General features: G+C 39.9%; 1 protein-coding gene across 2 annotated transcripts in view; it reads left to right on the plus strand.

Annotated features, from left to right (window-relative positions):
• The first annotated feature begins 501 nt into the window (after positions 1 to 501).
• Positions 502 to 25,377, plus strand: part of PRDM5 (PR/SET domain 5) — a 196,796-nt gene continuing 171,920 nt past the window's right edge. For both annotated transcript variants that reach the window (XM_035029313.1, XM_035029314.1), the window contains exons 1-2: positions 502 to 827; positions 19,218 to 19,301. In XM_035029313.1, the coding sequence (XP_034885204.1) occupies positions 735 to 827; positions 19,218 to 19,301 (177 nt within the window). In that variant the 5' untranslated portion in view covers positions 502 to 734. The remainder of the gene's footprint in view (positions 828 to 19,217; positions 19,302 to 25,377) is intronic.

Here is a 25,377-nt window from a genome sequence, read left to right on the forward strand (position 1 = left end):
CCATACTTACGGATCCCCTATGAATTCAAATCCCTGAAACAAGCATTTAAAAAAAAAAAAAAAAAAGACGCATAACTTAGATGTGAGAAGCACCCAAAGTTCCTAGTCCTTAGGGTTGGCTTTCAGTAGCCGGGCAATAAGCATACTTTCAGAGTCTGGAATTCCATAAAATTATTGGGAGGATACCTCCAGCTGTGTCATGGCCCATTTCGTTTTGCATCTGAAAACAGTAAAATTCCCCGATTAGGAGTACTACTAGCTCAGCGGGGCAAAACCCAGAGCTGGACAAGGGCAGGTCCGTACGCTGCAGCGCCCTGCGCGGCGGGGAGCAGACGGGTCCTCTCCTCTCGCCGGGCTCCGGGCTTGAGGCCCCGAGGTCAGCTCTGCTCCCGGCACCGCGCCCGGCGCGGGTCCGAGCCGCCAACTTCGGGCCAATCAGCGCGCGGCGTCTCTGAGACCGCAGCGCCCCGGCCCGCGCCCCCCGCGCCCCCGCGGCAGCAATGGCAGCAGCGGCCGCGGCGGCTCCGGGCTGAGCCAGACCCGGGACTAGGAGGGGCTGAGCCGCGGGGGATCCTGGAATCGGCGGGGGAGGTGGGGATTCTGGGAGGAAAACTCCATTTCCTCCTTCCCCGCCGGCCTCTCCCCGCCACCCCAGCACCCCAAATTTCGATGTGTCGCCGCCCGGGCGCAGAGCGCTGGTGCTGAGCGAGGCGGCGGCGGCCGCGGCCGGGAAAATGCTGGGCATGTACGTGCCGGACAGGTTCTCCCTGAAGTCCTCCCGGGTTCAGGACGGGATGGGGCTCTACACGGCCCGCAGAGTGAGAAAGGTGGGTGACCCGAGGGCAGCCTGCGCGCCCCTGCTCCTGCCGCGCTCCGTGCGCCTCCCGGGGTCGCCCCTCCACCGGGGCCGGGGGCTCCGCGGGCGTCGCTGCCGTCGCCCTTGGCCGGGGTCGGCCGGAGTCCGGCGGGCAGGCGGGGCTGGCGGGGCGGCCTTCGCCTGCCCGCGCCTCCCGAGCCGGCTGCGCCACGTAGGTGCCCGCGGGGCGCCCCCCGCTGCCGGCCGGCCCAGGGGCGGGACTGCCGCCGGCCACCCTGCGGCGAGAGGTCTTTCCTTTCCTCCGCAGGAAGTGAGCCCGGCTGGAGCCTCCCTCTTCCTCGGTTCAGGGAGTGAGCTGCGTCCCTGCGTTGGCGGAGCGCGCGTGGGCGGGTGTCTTCATAGGCGCGCACGCAGCCCCGCCGCCGCTTTTCTTCCTTTAGGATGAGGAAATGTGGCCAGAAGCGCCTCGCTCTCCCTATAGGGATTGGGAGGCGGCGCGCAGAGCGCACTTCAACACAGGCCTTAGAATCTCATTCAGACATGCAGAACTTCCTTCCCTCCCTCCAACATGTGTTTTGTGGATCCTGGGAGGTGCCAACTGGATAATCTTAGAATCTCTGATCTTTTTTCGCTGCTTTAGGATTTTCTCTGACTAGAGCTCTCCTTCCAGAAATTTAGAGGCAAGTGAGCAAGGCAGGCACATTGCACTGTACATACGGGAACGGCTTGGAAATGTTGGATGTTGAAAGCAAAGGCCTAGGAGGAGAGATAACTGGAAAATTCCAGACCTTTGGAGTTGATGAGACCTGTGTTATGGCCCTGTCACAGGATGTGTAAAATCTGGAACCACGAAGGCAGTGGTGAAGTGCTCAGGGTAATGAGAGCTACCGTTTATTGAGCAGATACTTTGGGCCAAGGCCAGTACTTGGAACTTGACCTACATTAGTAACGTCACCAGCACAACTCCCTTGAGAACAGTAATCCTCATGTAAGAGATGAAAAAACAAGTACTGCAAGGTTAAATTTCCTGCTGAGTTAGTAAGTTAGGCTTCAAATCCATGGCTTCTGGGTCCAAAGCTCATGTTCTTTTCAGATCTGTCCCTGCCAGGTACCCCCCTCCGGTCCTCCTTCCCCTGTGCTTTCCCCTCAACAGAGATTTTGAAAAATAGAGGTTTGGGTAAGAGCAGGCTTGTTTCGGAAAGGTATGCTAGCAACAGGTTCACGGAATGCACCCAGAGACACTAGGATGCCTTTCACATGGGTATGAATCTCCCTCCACCCCCTCACCCGAAGAGCAGGAGGAGAACGGTGGACAGGTGCTTCAGGGCTTCCTTGACAGCATGACCTATAAGTATTTCCTAGGATAAGACTGGAAGAAGCAAACCCCATATTTACTCTTTCAAATGGGAGTTTGGAAGAATGCTCAAAGGAGAAAACCAGGAGTAAACCCTTTATCTGAATTCGAGATGAACTGAATAGATGTTTTTGCCAAATAGGTAAATGTCAAAGTCAACATTCTTTCAAAGCAGAAGTTGAAATTCTACTTTTAATCTTTTCTCACAGGATGTGAAAATTCCCAAATGGTTTTTCTTGAAAGTCTCAGGTTTAAGTGTAATCACTTAAAAATTAAACACAGTTCTTAAACACAGTTCTTATTTTGTTATTAATAGTTATATAAATATTAGAATTATTTCATAATCCCTAGTTTTTGTCTTATATTACTATTTAGGTTTTTAGAAACAGCTGGCCAATGTACATTCTTTTGATACTTTTATAAGTTCCAACTTATTTTTCCACGTACTTGATTATTTGGAAGTTTTTTATTATTTTTGGATATAGAATGAACTGCTTCCAAAATCACCATATATTTTTCTATTATTGCAGTACTAAATAGACACTTATCTTTTCCTGGCTTTTGTAATTTCAACATGTAAAACACATAGAGATTTTCATCCAGATCACATCTAGAATGCTAATCTGTATTTCAGGTGAATATGCAGATATTTGCATTGAATTCAAATGACACACTATTAGTGACATAATTTAGTTATGATCACAAGATACTCAGTTATAAGGTCATTGATCATGGACAGGTTCATTGATGCCAGAAATGATCCGGAGTTAGGCTTCAGCTCCTTTGCCTTCCAAAGGCCGAGGACCACACTGAAGCTGAATAGCAGATTTTAACTGAGTGGTAAGGATGAAGCTAAATGTCCATGAATCCCTTACTGTTTGCATGTAGTTTCTCAATTCTTAAATATTTTCCAAGTTACCTTTAATAGGCCTACTGGCCTTAAATCAAGGATCAAGGGGTCTGAGAAGACAGTATTTCAGCAACTAAAGACCTTAATTTAAAGCTTTCATGTTCTCTATTCTAAATAAATTTTTTATTATATCACGTTATATATATATATATATATGTTGGAAGTTACGAATTTTTGTCACACTTTTATAACACATATTCTCATATAACATGTATGTTTTAAAAACATAATTGCCATGCAAGCCATCTATTGATTTCAAATTAAGAGAATCTAATCCAGACTGGTACTGAAGTTGGGGGATCTTTCTAGATACTCCACTCCCACTATATTGATCATGTCCATTTGAGAATCACCTAATGCCCTGGCTCCACCTTAGCCCTACTAGGTTTTTCCTTGGCGGTTATCTTTTTTTTTTTTTTTTTTTTTTTTTGCAGGCCTGCTGCCTCTTTCTTTCTCTCTCTCTCTTTTTTTTTTGTAGAAAGTCTGCAAAATGATAATAAAGTGAAAAGGAAAGGACCTTCTTTCCTTTTCTTGCCATTATGGAAATTAGAGGTTAGATGAGGAGAAAGTCCTTTGGTAGCTATTTCTGTGTAAGCCATGAATTGTCCTTGGAGAAAGAATGGATTAAGACTGTTGGAAGGTCCTTGAGTAGAAAAAGGACGCCTGAGTTTCTTCATGGTTATACACATTGCGATTTGGTAATGATGAGGATAAGGTGGACACTTTTGCTTGCCAGGTGCCAGACCCTATTCTAAGTGTCTCCTATGTGTTACCTCATGAGCACAGTTTTAATGCTTCAATAAAGATGTGGAATTTTAGATTATAAAGTACTATGCAGATTAAAATTAATATTATTACTCAAAGGTAATACATTAAATATACATACAAAAAAAAGTTAAGCAAACAAATCTCTTACTACATTACATTTTTTATATCATGACCATTATTCCCCTTCACAGCTAATGAGATTAATCAGTGGATGGTGGTGGTTGACATTATGCTTGGAACCCAAAATGTGGAAAGGTGAACCGCAAGGTTCTTTCAAGCTCTCAGATTTTGTGATTTTATGGAAAGGGTTAAGGCAGGAAATACAGTACTACCAGTCTTCCTTCCCTTTAGGTCTGTTGCAGGCAGTGGGTTTTTCTTCCCCTCTGGCTTTCAGGCCTTTAACCATTCATATGTGGCAGGCGCTATGCTAGGGTCTGGGGGTACACAGGTGAGCAAGACAGACCTGGTCTTCGTCCACAAGGAGCTAGTTTTCTTGTGCGGGGAGATAGGCAGTAAACAAGTAAAAAAGTACAAATTATCATGTAGAGTATCATGATAATTTGAGCCTGTTTATCTGGATTGATTTTGCTGGGCACTATATTAGGCGATGGAATTGCTGAATTAGAGTAATTTTTAGTCTGGTCAGGGAGACAGCAAAGGAAATAGTTTCCATCCGATCTGACTGCTGCTATGATATTCACCCAAATGAGGTGGTGAAACTATGGGGTAAGAGATGCTGCAAGATTTCAGAAGAAGGAGAGACACTCCCCGCCCCATCATTACAGTAAGTGATCAGAAAATCCAGGGGAATCAAACAGGGCTTTATGGAGGAGTTGAATTTCTTGAGGGTCAGTCAAATTATTATTGTTAAAATATCTTTATCATTGAGCATTTTAACTTCACACATCTGTTGGTGTGACACCTCAGGTATTGCCTGGGTGACACAGACTAAGTGGTGGACCTGTGATACCAATTTCTGTGAGTCTGATCAGATTTTGTGCTCTTAATCCATTCGCATGGAGTTGAACAGTTTGTAGGTAGAATTGTTGGGAATAAAATGGAAGCAGTCCTTTAAGGGCTAGTAGCCCTTGTGACAGACCATATTGCAGACGAAGGGAGTCGTTTAAACATTTCCACTGAAGCACCACCTTGGAGACTGTGGCAGCCTGAAAGGGTCACACAACAATTTGAAGTCTGGATTTTCTGTTTACTATGTACTTGTGTGCCTTCTCTCATTTTATTGTATGACGGTCTTCGAAGGTTTATTATTATCCCCATTTTACAGATTACATACTTGATGGATCATTACTTTTTGTCAAAATTTTTGTGGTTGTCCTTATGCTGACCTTTTAAAAGTTTTTTTCCTTTCCAGTTCATTCTTCACTAGCAGGCTAAAGCCTTACCTGATCAGATATGTAGTTATTTTCCTTTATATCTAGAAGCCCTTTAACTTGCATAAGCTGAGCTGGGTTTGTAATTTTTAAAAAGGACCAAAGATTAACAGGAAAGCTGAAAAAAAGCTGAAAAGGAAGTAACTAAATATAAATGAAATAAAATTATGTCTCTCCCAGATTTCTGGTCCCCCAGTTCCAGAAGAAGCAGTGAAGAGCATCGCTGAGGCCTATTTCTACACCACCTGCAGTGAATTGACCCCACTGGGGTAGCTCTGTTCCTGGCTCCTTTCCCTCTCAACCTTGTGCTTTTTTGCCCAAGTGGCTCCTAAATAGCATCCTGTGCCCATGAACCCTAGGGCAGTGTCCCACTCTACTTTGCCTTTCTCATGGACAAACATAGGTTCCTAGTTCAAACTGTCAGATATCCTGGGATTTTATACACAGCTACTTTTCAGGGCAAAATTTATTAACAGTGCTGGGATATGAGTTTCCAGTTACTACTGTGACAAATTATCACATTTTGTGGCTTAAAGCAATAAAAGTTTATTACCTTATGGTTCTGGAGAATATAAATCCAAAATTAGTGGGCAGAGCTGATTCCTTCTGGAGGCTCTAGAGTCTACCTCCTTGTTTTTTGCAGTTTTCTAGAGGCTGCCCACATTCCTGTGCTCATTCCTTTACCCCATATCATTCTGACCTCTGCTTTTGTGGTCACATTTCCTTCTCTGACTCTGACGCTTCTGGCTTCTCTTATAAGGACCCTAGTGGTTAGATTGGCCCAACCCGGATAATGCAGGGTAATCTCCCCATCCCAAGATCCCTAACGTAATTACATCTGCACAGTCTCTTTTTATCAGGTAAGGTAACGTACAGATTCTGGGGGTGAGGATGTAAACATTTTTGGTGGGCCATTATTATCCTACCTGGGCTCCAAAGTATAATTGTTCCTTGCCTAGATTATGTGGAACATTGTACGATGACTAACGGGTGGGTCCTTCCCCACATACTGGTCCTGATAAAAGGTACCCATTGCAAATCTACCACGTTGATGAATATTCTGCCTCATTTTCAGTATTGATTCTGGAGATCTTCAGAGTTGTCATTCATGCCAGAAAACCAGGATGAGTGGTTCCCTTATAATGAGGAGGAAAAAGTATGTTCTTAGAAGTAGAAAAAGAACTTCAGAAGTAATTGAATGTACCCATTCTTATTTTACAAATAATGACACTGGAGCCTAGAGAAGCTTTGCCGGAGGCTTGCAGCTAACAACTGTGCCTTCCATAATACCAGCTCCCTCTCTTCCAAATCAAGGCAAACACCTTGGTTCTCTTTGAGGGACTTGAGTAAAGATATAGTGTGGTCAAATCCCAAGTGAAGAATACCGGAAATAAAGGTTCACATCTGAGTTTATGAAAAGAAAATAAGCGGGGGAAAAAAAAAAAGCAAGTTGTATAGGGCTAGAAAAACATATGGGAAAGAGGTACCCTGAAAAGAAAAGTAAGTAAAAGCATAGAGGAAAAATGCATAAATGTTAATATAAGGAGACTGAATTTTGTGGAATCAAGTGTTTTGTTGATCAGCTTGGAAGGTGAATCTAGTGAAGAAACAATGGATCTTTATGCTAGGGCTAAAATTCTGCCAGTGAATGTTTGCTTAGATTTCCTGGTGGCTGATGATAACTAATTTGGAAGATAATCAGAGGAAAAATCATCACCACTGATGCCTGCCATATGTGCTATCTCTTTTTTATGTTTACACATGTACACTCTAGGATAGTGACTCAATGCAGCTTTGTATTTCCTGGTGTTATTACAGATTTTAAAATGTATAACTAATCCACTTAAACTGACGTTTTCTCAGAAACTTCATATTTTGTTTTGTTGTGTGTGATAATAACAGCGACAGTTAATTTTTTCAACAAATATTTATTGAGCATCTGAAGTTGTTAGGCACTGGGCCAGTTGCTAGTGACAGAAGGGTGAATGACTGAGACCACAGTCACTGAATGCATCCCACAGTTCATATGCAAGTCCTACAACAAGCCTACAAGGTGGCCATTATTATCCTTGTTTTATAAATGAGGGAACTGATTTTGAGGAAGGTTATATCAGTAATAAGTGGATTAATCAGAATTTGATCTCAGATCATTCCATATATCCTTCTCACTGAAAATTTTTTTTTTTCTCTATACTTATAAAGTGTGTCCATGCTCATATAACACAATACGGACACACATCCACTCACACACTTAAAGAGTTATTTTACAAAAATGAGAAAAGAGTAAACTCCTTTCATCATCGATCATTTCTCATTCAACAGTATCTTATGGGAATTGCTTCAAGTCATCTCTTTTGGCTGTAATTTGTTATTTTTAATGACTAAATATATTTTATGCTGTCAGTGTGCCACAATTTCCATTTATTCAGATCGTGTTTTACACGGTTATTCAAGATTTATCTTCATGACCAAAATCTGTACTGGGCATTATGAATACAGTAGTGAACGAAATAGAAATTTTGGCTCTTGTGGAGTTTGCATTCCAGTGAGAAGAGACAGAAACTAAACAATGAACATATTAGATAAATTTTATACTACGTTACAATGTGATAAGTGGTACAGAAAAAAGAAAAAGTAAAGCCAGGTATGGATGACTCGGCAGAGTGCATGGATGTGGGTGTGGGGTTGTTATTATAAATAGGTGGTCCAGTGAGGCCTCACTAAGCAAGGGAGGTTTGGGCAGGGACTTACAAGATGGGAGGAAAGTAGACTTCTAGGGAAAGAGCATTCTAGGCAGCAGCTAGAGCGAAGGCCCTAAGATGGGAGTTTGCTTCTTGTGTCCCAGGCCAAGAAGGCCAATGAGGCTGGAAGGGAGTAAGCAGAGGCCGAGTACGAGGGGAGGAGGTCAGAGAATTAGTGAAGGGAAGTGTACTAAGAGCCACATTTCTTTCTTTCAGGCCAATGTAAAGATGTCAACTTTTCTTTGAGTGAAAACAGGGAGCTGCTGCTGGGTTTCGGGCAGAGGAGTGACATGATCTGACTTGAGTTTATCAAGGGTCCCTCTGACCACTGTGTTGAGAATAGTCAGCCACAGGGCAAGTGTGTAACCTGGAAGACTTGTTAGGATTCTGTTGCAGTGATCGGGCTGAGAGATGGTGGTGCTTAGACCAAGATGGTGGCAGTGCTGGGGGTGTAGTTTGAAGATAGCAGTGACAGAATATGCTGATGAGTAAGGGGGAGAGAAAGGGAAGGATCGAAGATGAGTCCAAGGATTTTAGCCTGAAGAAGTTGGAGGGGTTGGATTGTTCGTCAACACCTGAGATTGGGCTAGATTATAGGTGGACCAGGCTTGAAGGGGGAGGATCAGGAATCAGATGAAGGCAAATTGATTTTGAGGTTTCTGTTTGACAACAGGGAGAGATGTCAAAGAGGAGGTGAGATACAATTGTTAAACTTGCAAATCCTCCTTCCCATCCTTTATGCCATTATTTGCATCTATTTTATTTTATATTATAAACCTATAAACCTATATGCTATAAACCTTTTTACTCTATTCCCTTTAGATCATCAGTTGACTTTTAGAGCAATTAAAAATAAGATGAATTGTCTTCTTTATTTATTTATTTATTTATTTATTTATTTATTTATTTATTTATTGACATTTCTGGAGCTCTTAACTACTTTGTTTTGAACTAAGTTTCTGTCTGGCATCACACTCTTTATACCGGAACCATATTCTTTGAACATTTCTAATATCAAAGGTTGCTGGCAATGAATTTTCTCAGCTTTTGTTTGTCTGAAAAAGTACTTTCCTATGTTCTCGAGGTTGACAGTTTATTTTTTTTTTTGCATTACACTATAGATGTTGCTTATTTGTTTTTTGGTTTTTTTTTTTTTTTTTTTTTGGCTTACATAGTTTCTGACAAGAAGGCTGCTATAAGTCTTACTTTCCGTACATAATGTCTTTTTTCCCCTCTACTTAAAAGATTTTGCTACTTTTCTTTGGATTTTAGAAGTTTAAATATGATGTGTCTATGATTTAAAAAACTCCCTTCTTTAATATGTGGTTTGATGTCTTTTATCATCTTGTAGTTTATTGGCTTTTTGTATGATTAGGGTAGGAGTGATGCTTTTTTTAAATTCTTGGTGGATATTTAACTTAAAAAGTTTTAAAATTAATGGCATTTATTTTTTTTAAAGATTTATTTATTTGAGAGAGAGAGAGAGAGAGAGAGAGCATGAGCTGGAGGGGCAGAGGGAGAGGGAGAGAGAATCTTAAACAGACTCCGCACTGAACATGGAGATTGACATGCGGCTCGATCCCACCATCCTGAGATCATGACCTGAGTCGAAACCAAGAGTTGGAGGTTTAACCAACTGCGCCACCCAGGTGCCCCTAAAATTAATGGCATTTGAAAAAATATTCTTACTTTTATTTTTATTTTGTTTTATTTCAAGTTTTTATTTAAATTCTAGTTAGCTAATGTATGGTAAAATTGGTTTCGGGTGTAGAATTTAGTAATTCATCATTTACATATAACACCCAGTGCTCAACACAACAAATGCCCTCCTTAACACCCGTCACCCATTTAGCCTCTCTCCCTGCCCACTTCCCTCCATCAACCCTCAGTTTGTTCTCCATAGTTAAGAGTCTCTTATGGTTTGCTTCCCTCTCCCTCTCTCTTTTTTTCCCCCTTCCCCTATGTTCATCTGTTTTATTTCTTAAATTCCACATATAAGTGACATCATATGGTATTTGTCTTTCTCTGACTGACTTATTTCTCTTAGCATAATACCTTATACTTCCATCCATGTCATTGCAAATAGCAAGATTTCATTCTTTTTGATGATGAGTAATATTCTGTTGTGTGTATATATTTATACATATATATATGTATATATACATATATATACACCACATCTTTATTTATTCATTAGTAGATGGAAATTTGGGCTCTTTCCATAGTTTGGCTATTGTTAATAAGGGTGCTGTAAATATTGGGATGCGTGTGCCCCTTTGAATGTAGAAAACCCAAAAGACTCTGCTTATTATTTTTATTACTTAATCTGTCCAGTTTTGAAAGAGAGGTTTTAAAATCTCTCACTTTTAGTTCTTCATGCATATATAATACACATATGTATTATATATATAACACATATATATATTTTTTGGTGAAAAGTTGGCTAATTTTTTAATTATTTTGATAAAATATACATAGCCTAAAACTGGCCATTTTAACCATTTTCTGTTGGAATATAACTAACATACAATGTTATCTTAGTTTTAGGTATACAACAGATTGATTCAACAACTCTGTACATTACTCAGTACTCACCACAATAAGTGTAGTCGCTATCAGTCACCATATAACATTATTACAATATTATTGACTGTATTCCCCATGCTGTCTTTTTTATCTTCATGACTTATTTTATAACTGAAAGTTTGGACATATTTAGTATGGTTATACTTCTGTTTTCTCACTCTTACATCTTCTTCATAAATATGTTTTTTATTACTATATAATGTTCTGCCTTATTCTGTTTAGTGCATTCAGCAATTAACTTAATTCTTGTCTGATATTGACGCTATTGCCTTTCTTTGTATCTCTGTGTCTACTCATTTAAATTCACTTTTTATCATTTTCTTTTATATTTTATAATCATATAGCTAGATTATATTTCATAATGCAGTATTACAATCTCTTATTTAATAAGAGAATTTAACTCCTTCGTATTTAGCGTAATGGCTGCAATAGCTAATTTCATTCTCGTCATCTTTCTTTATGCTTATTACTTATCTTATATCATAACTTATTTTTAAATTTTTCTTATTTTGCTGTCTGTTCAAGTCACTGTTCATTCTTTTCTCCCCTCTGATTACTTTGTTAGTTCTACTCTTTTTCTTTAGTGATTTGCTTACTCTTTCCCTCTTTCACAGTCAGATGGATATGATTTTTTTATCTGATAGCTAGAGCTCACCTATTTTTCCCACAAAAACACACAGTTTCTTCTATAAGATGTTTCATTTCCCTCTTCCCTCTTCTCCTTCCCTTCCCTGCTGCCACCCCATGCTGTGCAACTTTGGGGTGCTTTTGCCTTCCTGCTGTCCTTCCCCAGCAATCCTTAAGTTCCCATGAAATGGTGTGTTACTTAATAGAATTTCTTTTAAAAGTATATCTTTGTTGTTTCAAGAGTTGTTAGTTGCCCTATATAGTCTACACACCCTGTTAATTGTCATTAATTTTGTGTGTATGTACGCCAGCTATTCATTTTCTTTTGCCATCTTCTTTCCTTTGTTCTGGTTCATTTGTTTAGTTAGAGACTTTTTGTGATTCTTTTTCTCACCATCATGTGGATAATATTCTCTCTGAATCTGGGTATATCATCAAGTAGCTCTCCTTCCACCTGACTGTAAAGGACTTCCTGGCTGGGTAAGTGATTTTCAGGTTAGTCTATTTCTCTTTCAGCTCATTCTCTAAAAATATTTAGTTGGGAAATCATGGTGTCCCCCCCCCCCAAAAGTGTGTGTGTGTGTGTGTGTGTGTGTGTATTTGAGTACTCTACTTGAATCTCTTTAAATTCTTATGCAGTTGAGGTATTCCTTTTAATTAGAGTATTCTGTCTCCTGCAGAAGTTCCATTTTACAGAGTGTGGTTCTCATTTTTCTTCCTGATCTTTCTCTCTCAGGCAGCAGGGCCCCTTTGTATAGGCCGTCTGCCTTGGTTGTTTTAGCGAAGCCCAAGACCAGGTGTTAGAAAACCCTCTGTGGTGTCAGTCCTTCCTTATAGGTAGAGCGGTCCGTATCGCCATGAGCCTGCACTGGCAGAGAGGCAGTCAATTCCCTGTTCCTCAGCTGTCTCATCTCCTTGTACTTTCCTGGACTGCAAGCATGGAAAAGACTGTGGGCTGTGGCCCCCTCCCCCATCTCTGACTTTCAGAATTTTCTCTGCATTCCTTAGTTTCCAGTCCTCAGTGATGGCTCTTCTGCTAGTTTCCAGTTTATTACTGAGTCCACTGGAGAAAATTCCTCAAGCCAGTTCTTTGCCACAACCTAAGGCTGCACTTATGTTTGGTTGGCCGTACACGCTAGTAGCAGCTGTTTTGCTCACGAGAAGCAAGTAGCTTAGGGTTGGAGTTACCAGGATAGTGCTCTCTGCAGGTCACCATATACCCAGAATCTCTTCTTCCTCACAATTCTGCATTTCCCATTTCAGGTTTATTTTATAAGGGACTCATTTCATAAAGAATGATTCTGTTATGTCTTGGGCACTAGTGCATTTCTTTTCCTTGACATTTGCTCTATCAGCTGAGTGTGATAGAGACAACTACAGTAATCTAAACCTTGGGGATTAGGTTCTCCTTATAATAAGAAGTTGGCATGTAGGCATCTACTGCTATCAGTTCAGTGGCTTAAGATTTTGGGGTGGTTGTCTTTGCATTCTCTTGGCCTCCAGATGGCTGCTTTAGCTCCAGCTATCATGCTTTTATTCCGGGTGGGAAGAAAGAGGTAGTAACCAAGGCCCTAGGGTATACTTGCCAGCTGACTTAGGCCTCCTGTTAAGAGACTTTGTGGTAGGTTCATATAATGATTTCTGCTTGCATGTTGTTAGCTCTCTTCCCTATTTAAGTGGGAAGCTGGTAAATGTAGTTCTTCTACCTACATACATTAGTGCCCTCAACAAGTTCAGCATTCTAGTACTAAGGAGTATGGATATAGCGAGCCGATTTGTCTCTGCCCCTACAGTCATAGTAGGGAAGAAAGATTGGATATTTTTCATACTGAACTTCTTAGAAACGCACTTTGTTGAAGGCCTAATTGTACTGGAGAGCAGCACATGCATAGTAGTTTAACATTGAAATATAATTATGTTCTAAGTGGGACCCTAGACTCCTTCTGTGAAAAATTATCATTATTTCACATATGAATAATTCAACTGCAGACTGATTCACTTTAATATAATTTATTTCATTTATATGTATATATTTTTTTATTTGCTCAGCCAGCTCAAAGTAAATTACAGATATTATGACAATTTTTTCCCTCAATATTTCTGTATGAGGACATTCTCCTAAATAGCCATAATATCATTTTCACATCCAACAAAAGTAACAGTAATTTCCTAACGTCTTCTAATTCCAGCCCATATTCAAATTACTCCAATTGCCTCCAAAATGTTTTTATAGCTGTTTGGCTTTTGAACCAGGGTCAGATCAGGGACCACCTATTACATTTGGTTATGTCTGTCAAATCTCTTAACTGTCTTCCTTTTTCTGTTCCTCTTTTTAATAACAGTGACTTTCTGAGATCAGGCTAATTGTAGAGTATCTCACAATCTGGCTTTATCTGATTGTTTTCCCAGGGCTTTATTTAATGTGTTTTTCTATCTTCTGTATTTCTTCAAATCTGGAAGTTAGGTATAGATTATTTTACTATTTTTCTTAATGCAATGACATTGTATATTAAACACTTCTCCCTACCCTCAGGATACTTTTTACATTGCAATAAATAGTGCAGTTTTAGCAGTAGGCATCACAGGAAGCATCCACCTCCCTCTCCTATGTGTTTTATCGGTGTGCTCTCTTCCTAGGTAGCATGGATCTCCCCAGGTGCTGGGTGAGAGACAGGACAAGGGGGAAGAGGTCCGCACATGTTCGCTTGCCCTTTCACCTCTGGAGGTGCCTGGAGAGTTCAGCAAACACCCCTCTCACGTGCCTATGACCGACACTGGGGAATGAAGGGCTAGAATGGTTTACCTCAGACTGCATTATAGCAGGGGGTATATAATGTCTGGTTTTCCCACTGTTACTAATGCCAACACTGGGGTAACATAATTTTTCTATTTAAAGGGACCTTATGCTTAAACCAGTAATCTGTGAGCTGATACTGTATGAATATCTATTTCACTATCAACCTTTTACCTAATGGTCTTAGCATCCACTGATGACCCTTGCCTGAATCAGTTACATTTTTAGGGATTTCAAAATGGTGATTTCATTCAAATAAATAGTGCTTCTTTATTTATAAATTAGCATTCCTCTGTAAAGAAGAGCCTTCCCTCTATTTGCTTTTGTCTGGTTCTCATGAACTAGGGTATTATTGAAAAGGTAGGGTAAAATATTAGTTCCTTCCCTCTAATTTTTTTTTAAAGATTTTATTTATTTACTTGAGAGAGAGAACATGGGAGTGTGAAGGGGCTGAGGGAGAAGGAGAAGCAGGCTCCCCACTGAGCTGGGAACCCAACACGGGACTCCATCCCAGGGCCCTGGGATTATGCCCAGAGCCAAAGGCAGATGCTCAACCCACAGAGCCACCCATGTACCCCTTTCCCTCTATTAATTTTAACAAATTGTTACCCTCCAATGATGGCAAATGAGGTTTAATTTTTTTTCTCTTTCTCGATCATTAAGAATTTGTTTATGTGTTAATGTGTTTCAATCAGTTACTGTTTTGTTCTCGTTGATTCTCAAATTGCTTTAATTTGGCCCGTGGAAGCTCTTTCTAATAGAATTTAAGAGCCAGAAGGAATCTTAGAAATCAAGTACTCCAAATCCCTAAGTTTTATAGGTGAGGAAACTAAAGCACAGAAGTTGGTGACATCCTAATGTGTCACAGCTAATCAATGGTGGAGCAGGGATTAGGATCCAGATCTCTCGAAGCCTCAGCTAGTGCTTTTCCCACTGTTCTAAGAGAGATATCTGCGTAAATCTTGCTTTCAACTTCTTACTAATATTAAGCAAAATGAGAGAAAATGGCCCATGTTTGTAATCATACATTTTTTTGTTTATTAAAATTTATTGTCTAGTCCGGTGGGTGTCATATTTAATAGACTCATTATTTGCTTTGTTTAGAAACAGCAAAGAAGCACCACTGTAGGCTGGGTATTGGGCCAGTCTGAGAGGGGAGTTTGCCTTGAACAGGTTGCTGTCTACAGGTTGAATTTGTCTTGCAGTCACACTTTGACCTGCAGAGTTTTGAAAATTAGGAATTCATTGCCAACATAGAAAAGTAGTGATCTCGTGTACACATTTGAGTTGTCAGCTTCTCTAAAATACTTGCCGATATCTAGCAACGTTAGGTTCCCATTGTGATATAGCAACATTCAGTTGCAGTAGAAGAGCTTAAGTGGGCCTGCCCTTCCAGCTTGCCTCCCAGTCCCTTCCTAATGTGTCCTTTACATGTTCGTTGTTGGATGACAAATGTGTTGCTTTCCTGCCTGACCTTGTAAGCATTTGAGATAGTGACCCCTTGATGTGAAGAATTCTAGGAAAATTCTTGCAATGAAGGTAACATCAATAATGTAGGCACACACGAACTGCAAGAAAATAGTACAACTGACAGTTTTCCTGCTGCTAATAGGAGATCTTCAGCAGCTTAATCACAAAGAGTAAAACCAATATGTCAGCCAAAAAATTTTGAAATTTTCAAGAAGATTGTTTGAAATAGTGGTTTTCTTCCTGTCATTAGTTGTAAACTTCACCTTAGTGTTAATTATGCTAATGCATATCTATATATAATTTTTATTATAATGAATCATATGAAAAATTTTCATTTTGTAGGTTGAAAATGGTCAAATATTGGTAATTTCACATGGTTCAACTAAAAAACAGTAATTACATATACTGGGCTGTGTACCCCAAATCTTCCTTTCGCAAGTATGGTACCCAAGCAGGTTTGAAGCTCACTGAGGTAGAAGAGGCTTACTCTTAAGTTAGAATTCCCATGGGAAATGGTTAGTGAATAAAGCAGAATTTGCAACAAAATTACAATTAGAAGAAAGTCTATTTGTGTAGTAGAAACAAGGACGAACAAGGAATTAGAGAAAGGGTGGATAGCGGGTGGTAGGATCCTTAGGGGAGAGCTTCAGAATGAGAGTGGGTCCAGTGAGTACAAAATCTTCATCTAAAGTCACATATAAATTGTTTTCATTATCGCACTGTTTCATACCATAAGCGCTAAGGATAATTAAGAGTTGGCTATTTACATTTTTATAACCTTGCAGCTACAGAAACTCAAGTTTAGTTGATCAGATCATGCTAGTATGCTCACTGGCATACTTATAAATTTGCCTTCTCTTTGTATGTTTTTATGTCAATGTTTTTCAAACTGGATGGCAAGCCATTAATGAGTTGTGAAATTGACTTACTGGGTCAGAGTTAGTATTTTTAAAAAAGTGAATTGAAAGTGTATAAAATGTATGAGTGTGTTGTACAGAGTAAGGGTAGTATTGTTTCAAGAAATTTATATTTTAGTTTTAAATGTGTGTTTCTATGTGTACATGTGAATATGCCAAGGTGAGATGCAAAATGTATTTTTTACTGTGGGTTGAAGAAAAAAGTTGAAAGCCATATTATTCTAGTTTGGTATTTTGAGTTTATGATAGAGTGCTTGTTCACTATTAATAGTGAGGCTTTAAAATCAGAGTCCTGATTCTTATTTTGAATTTTCAAATCTGTAATTCTTTAATAATCTTGCTAGACATGCAACCAAATAGTCTTTTAACTGATTCCAGTGCATTTATTTGGGTTTCCATCCCTCTTCTTCCGTCCTTTGAACACTGCCGAATTGATTGATTCATTTCTCCCCCCCTCCCAATTTGTACTGCAGAGAGGAACTGACTGGCATGGGTAGATCAGTAGCCTTGGAAAGTGTGTACTTAGATTATTACCTTCTGCAATGATTGATAAACACTAAATATGTGGCTAAGTGGAGTGAAAAGGTGAACTACATGCATTAATACCAAATCCTCAAATTTATTACCAAAACACACCTTATTTTTTGGTCTGTCTTCCAGATTGGGCTTTAGCAACAGTCCGTCAGTTTTTTCATTCAGTTCAACAGTTCATGTATTGAGTGACTACTGTGAGCAAGGCATGGCCCACATAGTTGCTAAAGGTTATAGTCAATGGAAAGTGAGAAGAAAGGGGTGAGCTGCCTGGGCACTGGGTCATACAGTTGTTGTGAGGGTTTTGAGTGGTGGCATAGTGAAGCAGACAGTGCCTGAGCAGAATAAACCACAAGTTCCTAAGCTCTGCTCGGATCTTTGCTAGGTGGTTGACCTTAAGCAAGCAAGTTATTTAAACTGTTTGATTCTCTGTGTCCTTCAGTGTTAAATGGGGAAATTCTCACATAGGGTTATTTGGAGTGTGACACATATTAATTCCCCTCCCCTCTTCTTTCATTTCTTTTTTTTTAAGATTTTATTTATTTATTTGTTTGTTTATTTGGAGAGAGAGCGAGAGCGTGTGCGCGTGTGTGTGCGTGCCTGCACCAGCAGGTGTGTGTGCACGGGGGGCTGATGGAAGAGGGGTGGGGGGGAGGAGCAGAGAGGGGAGGGAGAGGGTCAAAGGGGGGGGGGAAAAAATCTCAAGCTGACTCCACCTGAGTGCAGAGCCTGACACAGGGCTCTGTCTCAGGACCCTGAGATCATGACGTGAGCCTACATGGAGAATCGGATGCTTAACCGACTGAGCCACCCGGGCGCCCCACTTCTTGAATTTCTTATACAGCTTTTCTTAACTGCCATTAAATACTGGTAAGGTCCCATGTTGAGGTGAAAAATGATTACTTTTTAAAGGAAAGCATTTTAGGGGCCATTGTAGCTGCCTGAGAAGTGATGCCCAGTGCCTAGTTTTGGCATGAAGTGGCTAGTGAGGCAGGGAAGGATGGAAGAAGCAGAGCTGGCTTCCAGCCTATGAAATTTGCTTGCTAAACTGAATCAATAACTCTATGTTACTATAAATAGCAGTCTTCCTGTTTCTTTGGTGTGCTTGTGCCTGGGTTATTTAGGATTATAATCTTGATTTGAGGACTCTCTGTAGGTATTTTTTTGTCCCTAAATTATCTTTAAAGAATAGGTCTTCTGGGTGCTGCCATTTTTTGCAGCTTTTCAGGACCTCTTCTCTTTATTTGTAAAATGAAGGGCTGGGTTAGTTAGCTGCAATTCCTTTAAGCTTTAACATGTTACTATTTCCAGGAGTTGGGTTTTCTGTTGTTCATTAAGTAATTTATATCCCTCAAAACATTGCTTTTGTTGGTGGCTGTTTTTCCCTCCAACAGTGTTTATCAGAGTTCCCCTGGAGGTTTTGTTGGAGTTTTCTTCCTCTTAGGAAGGGAAGGGTTCCGCTGAAGACTAGGCACAGGCGGGTTTGGAGGACTCTCACAAAGGCACGCATGGCTCTGTGTCCTCTCTGCATACCTTTTACAGATGCTCTGGCTGGACAAACCCAACCTAGCTCCCTGGCTCTCCAGTCTCTGCTTTGGTTGCCTTAGTTGAGAAAACAATGTCCCCTACCCTGGAACCGCCTCACAAGTAACTGCAGGGGGCAGCCACAGGTGCTTCTCACCTGGGAACTTGTCAAAACACAGCTCCCCACTCCCCAGTCCCAGCGATTCTGATTTTAATAAGCCCAGGATTCTGAATTTGAAACAAGTGTCCTTGTTGATTCTCATGCCAGGTTGGCTCTAAAGCCTGCACTTTGAGAACCTCTGGTTTACAGTATGCTACCTTGGCTGTTGGAAAGATTGGCAGGGGAATTTAAACTTTTATGAACAGTCTTCCTCTGAGAATGGCAAGCCTACTTCTTTCTTGTTCATAATTGGGATGAATTTATGATTTTTATGGAAACCAGGTGATTTTCTGCCTGGTGGGCTTGTCTCTCAAGTCAGGCAAAACTCAGTGCTTGTCATTTTAAGACCACTTGCCAGAGGCCTTGTCAGAATTTGAATGTTACGCAATTTAACCCTTTTATGTTGGCTCCTGTATGGTGGATTCAGTCTCTTAAACTAAAAACAGATTAAGTTGGATTTTAAATATGTAAATATTTTGTGTTGTGTAAATTAGTTAATACTTTAAATGTGTCTCACTCGTAGGGCATGAAGGTTTGGAGAAAAAAAATTTCCGGGAAAGAAATAAGTTTATTTTAGTAACTTGATTATTGAACTAACGCCTTTTCAATGTAATCATCACTACTCAGGGTGAAAAGTTTGGACCCTTCGCTGGAGAGAAGAGAATGCCTGAAGACTTGGATGAAAATATGGATTACAGGTTGATGTGGGAGGTGAGGATGTCATTGTTATTTTAAATATTTAATGTTTTTCTTTATACTATTTTGTGCATTTACAAGGCTAAGTTAGTATGTATTGATTCCAGTTGACTATTTAAACACTGGAATGTTTCAGTTTTAAGGGACCTGAGTAGCTTGAAAGTTTAGCATTAAAAAATATACTGTTGAAGTATCTTACTAGACAATTCTTCTAGAACTCAGAAGTTTATAGTTCATCATTGAAAAAGGAGTTTTCCATGCATAAGGATGTTTGGATTTTAAAACAAGCGTGTTCTTGTACTGGATTAAGAATTCAATTTCTGTAAATGAAATTATACTTTTCCTTTAACTTTTATTTCCCAGTTGTAGTTCTGATTTCTTAGAAACAGTTCTGAGCTCCTTGTTGGAATGAAAAATACCACTTTAAAATGTACCTCACCTATGTTTCAAGAACTGTGACTTTGTAGACAGTCTTTTGCAATCTGAAATTTCCCTAATGCAGTGATCTGTATATGCAAATGTACATCTGTATGAGAATTTCCATCCTAGTTTATGCCAAGTATATTTGTTGCTGAGGGAGAGAAATAGAGAAGTAAAGGTATAGAGATTGTTGAAGCAAAGACTTGGAAAAAACTCAGTTCCAAGAATTGTATTTGGTGGGTTCCATGAGTAGGGTGGGAGCTGAGCTCTGTGTAGGTGGGGCTGAGAGAGGTAGGATCAGTAAATCAGGAAGTGGTAGAATAAAGGGGTACAGAGTTACACATAAAAAGTCTCTGAATGTGTATTTATCAGTTCGAGTCTGCAGAGCAACAGAACCAATAGGATGGAGATATATATATTTTTTCCAAAGAATTGGCTACATGATTGTTGGGGTGGCAAGTTGGAATCTGTAGGGCAGGCTTACAGGCTGGAAACTCAGATAGGAGTTGACATTGCAGTCTTGAGGCAGAACATCTCTGGCAGGCCTCAGTTGGCAGTTAAGGCTTTTGACTGAGGATGAGGGCCGGCCATATGCAGTATTGGCCTTAATCTCCTTTACGTACAGTCAGCTGACTGTAGGTGTTAACCATATCTGCAGAATACCTTCACAGTGACACTTAGGGTAATATTTGATAAATACCTGGTTACTATAGCTTAGCCAGCTTGACATAGACAGCCATCATAGTGTATTATCTGCAAACAAAATAGATTTTTAATCATCATCCATATTGCTGAAACTGCTGGTGGTAGGGAACAGTGTTTGAGGAAGGATTCTTGAAAGGTTTCTACAGTGTGGGTGATGGAAAATGGAAATTCATAATATAGTCCTCACTGGAAGTTGAAAATGTTATTGATTTGCCTAATTTAACGTGCTGTTTTAGTTGTTTATTTTATGAATGTAAACATATTTTCAGTGGCTTTCACTATTTTTCTATAAGGTCTTAATTTTCTCAGCAGTTATTTATTTATTTATTTTTTACCATGAAGGTTTTCAGAAATCAAACATCTATGTGACAAATAAAAAGATAACCTAAATAAGTCATAAATACACAAATACCAATTATTTAAGAGGTTGTTAATGGCTTTTGATATTTGTTCTGAAAATTTTAATGTGGTGGGTTAATGTTTTGCACAGCTGGTTATGAGGCATTGTGAAACAGATAATGATTGTAAGTCTTATTAAAGAAAGATTTGCCTGTAGGAAACGTAAGCAGGCTGTTTCTGAATTGTTCTGTAGCTGACAGTGCAGCAGCGGATCATCTAGTTTTATATGACCTATTCCCATGGGCCTTTAATGTCTTTACATTAGTACTTGTTTTCACACACCCCTACCCCCTGTCCTCTCACTCCACGGCCCAAAGAACTATTGATTTTATGTGTTGTACGTTCAGGTAATGTTACATCCACTTAGCGATTGCTATTCTCTATTTTATTTTACTTCTTATTTACTATCCGGGTTTTGAATAAGTAATAGTCTTATTACTTAAAAAAATACTTTTTATGCAACTCAGAAGAGTATTGATGAAGGGTCTCCCCTTTTTTTTTTTTGTTTTTTTTTTAAAGATTTTATTTATTTATTTGAGAGAGAGAATGAGAGAGAGAGAGAGAGCATGAGAGGGGGAAGGTCAGAGGGAGAAGCAGACTCCCTGCCGAGCAGAGAGCCCGATGTGGGACTCGATCCCGGGACTCCAGGATCATGACCTGAGCCGAAGGCAGTCGCTTAACCAACTGAGCCACCCAGGCGCCCGAAGAGTCTCCCCTTGATGAGCCTGCTCTTTTCACTTAAGACCTTTGATCCTTTTAACCCCTTAGTTCACATGTCCTTCTACCCCTTCCTCTAGTTCTTCTTCCTCATAGTAGTCTGGTTTTCAGTTCAGATTGTCAGCCAGTCTTTTCTCTGCTGTGCTGTCTGGGAGAGCAGTGCAGGACAGGGGAACACCTCTCTCAGTGGTTTGCCTTTGCGGGGGGAACGTTTAAAAAACAATCAACACCTTTTGAATTCCAAAAGTTTGCTGCCTGCTAGCTTTAATACTGTTACTTATTAAGTTAACTCAATGAGCTGCTTCCCAGCCTTGAGTTATACTAGTGAAGTCGCTTTTGTTATTTTGCTTTGGAGGTTCCAGACTCAGAAGGAGCAGAGAGAAAGGAGAAAGACTCCTTCTGCAGTCTTCCCCTCATGGAGCCCTTTGAGTCCTCTCCGAGGGAGATAGTGAGCTGCCCCTCTCCGGTGGGTACTTTGGGACTGGTTATTTAAGACATTTCTAATTTGACCCATAGCTACAAATTTAACCCCCTGCAGTTCTCAGATAGGTTGTCCTTTTCAAGCCAATAGTTAACTTAGTCTTTGTGTGATTATGGAACATGAACCAGATCCTTAGGACGGTCTGGAAAATGGTGTCATGTGAGAGAACATGTGGCATAGCTCTTCCTCAGTCTCTATTTGCACTTTGCTTATGGCCATTAGTTCTGGTGGACAGGGCCAGGAACCCCTAGGTGGCCATTTCATGCCAAAGAACTTGGAGGCACCAGTTAGGAATGAGCCTACTGGTGTGTGTGAGGCCCTGTGAGTTTGGGACAGGATATAAAGGGATCTAATGGAATCAATTGATACTGTCTGCTGTGACCTTCTCCTCTCCCTCCAGAGGTACAGGTTGGAAATTTATTGATGCTCACTGCTTCATAGAATTCACCAGCACCTCAGCCTTTTTCTGTGTGGGCCACCAGAATTTGAGATTCAGGTCTGAAGAGACTAGTCTCATCTGTCCTTCAGGCTTGTTGGTATCCTCAGATTTTTGCTTTTCTTTTGGAATTAAGCTCATTGGTAGAAGAGTCCTTTATTTCTTGGGCCTGAGGCCAATCATAAAGCTTGAGGTTGGAACCAGTGCCTGATTGTAAATACTTCCCATGGATAATTTAGTGGCATGAGCCCAGTTGTCTGTATTGTATTCTTTTCTGTAGAACAGTCTTTTTGTCTACTTTTTTCCAGGTCGTTTGGAGCTTGAGGTATATTTCCTTCCAGTCTTTACCTGCTCAAACTTGCTCTAAAACCCAAATCCATTCATGTACTGTGGCTAAAACTCTCAATCGTCCTTTGTTTTTAAATCTCCCTGAGCTTCTTTTTCTATAATACTTTCTTCAGTATTTCAAGGCACAGTTCAAATTCCTCCTGTCTAGGCTCTGGGTCTTTATGCTTCCTGCACATACATACCTTTAAGTTTTGGCACCTATAGAATACAACATAGATTGTACTTTTTCCTCGCCCAGCCTATTATGCAGGTATTCCAAAGTGGCTGCTGGTGTCTGCTTGAATCCTCCAAACAGCTCTACTCTGTTTGCAGTGGGTCTTCCCTTCCTTTTCCAAGACATCCTTTTGCATCACCTGTAAGAAGTTTTTGTCTAGAAACTGGTCTGGTAAGTTGTCAAAACTTGGTATCATCCTGACATTTCCAGTGGAGTCATTCATTCCTAAACTTTGCATCTATTGTGAGATCACAAAGGTCTCAATCCCATCCGTCTCTCTCTCCCGCTCATGCTGGGTCCATGTTCCTTTCCATCTTTTAATAGTTCAGCAGGTGTAGTTGGGTATTTGGTGGTGTGATCTGATGCAGATTGAGCAGAATACCATGCTACAATTTAGTAATACTGGATGGGCCTCTGTGGACAAAATGTTCTTGCTGTCAGCTAGTTAAGAACTCACATGCAGAATCCCAAAGAACCAGGTAAAGCCTGGAGAGTCAAGTGAAATATCTAAATTCTGAGTGATGTTTTTACAGGAAAAATAAAATCTCTCTTACTTAGATACACGTTGATTTCTTGCTATTAAACCTTAGAAAAAAAGTATCTATAACTGGGTAGAAAAGTAATTTCTGTACATTAAGAAGAAAACAACACAAGACTTAAACTTTGCTTTTTAAAAAACCCATGCTGTTACTCTTAAGGAGCTTGTGGTCTTGCAAGGATTCCAGAACTAACACGTTGTAGGGTGCATAAAGTATGATGAGAGAAATCAACTTTACCTGTATGATTGTAACTTAATGGCATTTAAAAAATCTTACATTTGTTTACTTTTTAAAATCTATTGCCTTGAGGATTGATGAGCAAAAACTACATTTTTTTTTACATCTGAGGCTAGTGGAATTACCAGGGCTGTCAGTCATTACATTCCGCTAGGTACCTGTATATTAAAAAATGCAAAATATCAAATAATCATAGTTTTATTTATTTTTGTCAGCAGAAAAGATTCTGTACCTCTTTGTAAATAACATGCTTTCAAAAATACAGCTAGAGAAATATGATTATGAGATTTGTAGGTGTTTGTAAGAATTGTTAATCTCCTACAGTTATAGTAAATTATTATTTCAAAATAAATATGCATAGCAGGTGAACTGGGGCCCCTTCTGTGTTGGTCTTTAAATATGGTTTGTTTTGGGGAACTTCTTTCCTAGCCCCCAGGACTTACACATTGGTGATGTTTCCTAATTAATAACCCTTCTATCTCTCTTTGGTTCTAACCAAGGAAGAATGGGTAGGAGCCAGTTGAAGATTAAAATATCTACCTCATTAATAAGCATACAGTAACCTCTAAGTTCATGGCTCCAGAAGAGCTGGATTGGAGAATATGACTGGGGCCCACAGTCAGAGTGGGGACTTTATACTCTGCTTCTTAAATCTTGGAACATGTTGATGATGAAGAGGTTGAGGATAAAGGGGGGAGATGAAAATGGTGATGATGTAGAAGAAGGAGAAAGGCTAAATAGGAAGACAGGAAGATATATATGGGTTAACAGAATAGTAATAGATTCCAACCTTCCTTTTATTTCTTAAAATTTTATGTTTTCTGGGAGCAAGTTACCATCTCCTATTTTTTCCTTTTGTGTTCAGTTGCTTTGTTTTAATGAGATTTCTTTATGTTTTTCTTCTCTTTATGATATGACTCTCTACTTATTTTATGGGAGACTATTTTGAGCAAAATATAATGGGAAAAAATGTCTATCCATTTCTGATCCAAGTTACTTGTTATCCAGTTTTGTCTCAAAAATCTGAATGTCCTGGTGTGGAAATATCGTATCACCAAGCACTGTGAGAAAGAAGAAAATTTTCTCCCTTTGCTCTGCTGGAATCTAGAGAGTGTTCATCCTCATGCTTAAAATCCTTGACTTCTACTTCTTTCTCCAAAGGGCTAGGAGAGTACACTATGTCTCTATATAAATATGGACATTTAGCATTATCATCTTATACAAGCACTTTGCTAAATAAAAAATCTAATGAAATGGGATTATATTAAACAGGGAAAGGATGAGTTTGAGATGTTTGGGTATTTTAGTGTTAAAAAGAGAGGAGAGAGAATGGGCAGATGCAAATTTGAAAAAATAATGGCATCGAGTGGGTATTTAGACATGACTTGTCCTTGGGCATGCCTAATTAAAGTTTAACATGATACCTTTAAAATAAAATTTTCTTCTAATGGTGACTTGAGTTCTGCCACTTGATGAGGAGTCATCCAAATTGTGTAAGATTTTTTTAGAATTGACACTTTCTGTTGTAATTTTGTTCCTGTTTATTTTTAAATTGTGTTTTTCTTTCCTGGAGAAAGAAAGAAAATAGCTCTAAA

The sequence above is a fragment of the Mirounga leonina genome, unplaced genomic scaffold (assembly GCF_011800145.1).
Source record: "Mirounga leonina isolate KUSES-001 unplaced genomic scaffold, KU_Mleo_1.0 Mir_234, whole genome shotgun sequence".
Taxonomy (NCBI): Eukaryota; Metazoa; Chordata; class Mammalia; order Carnivora; family Phocidae; genus Mirounga; species Mirounga leonina.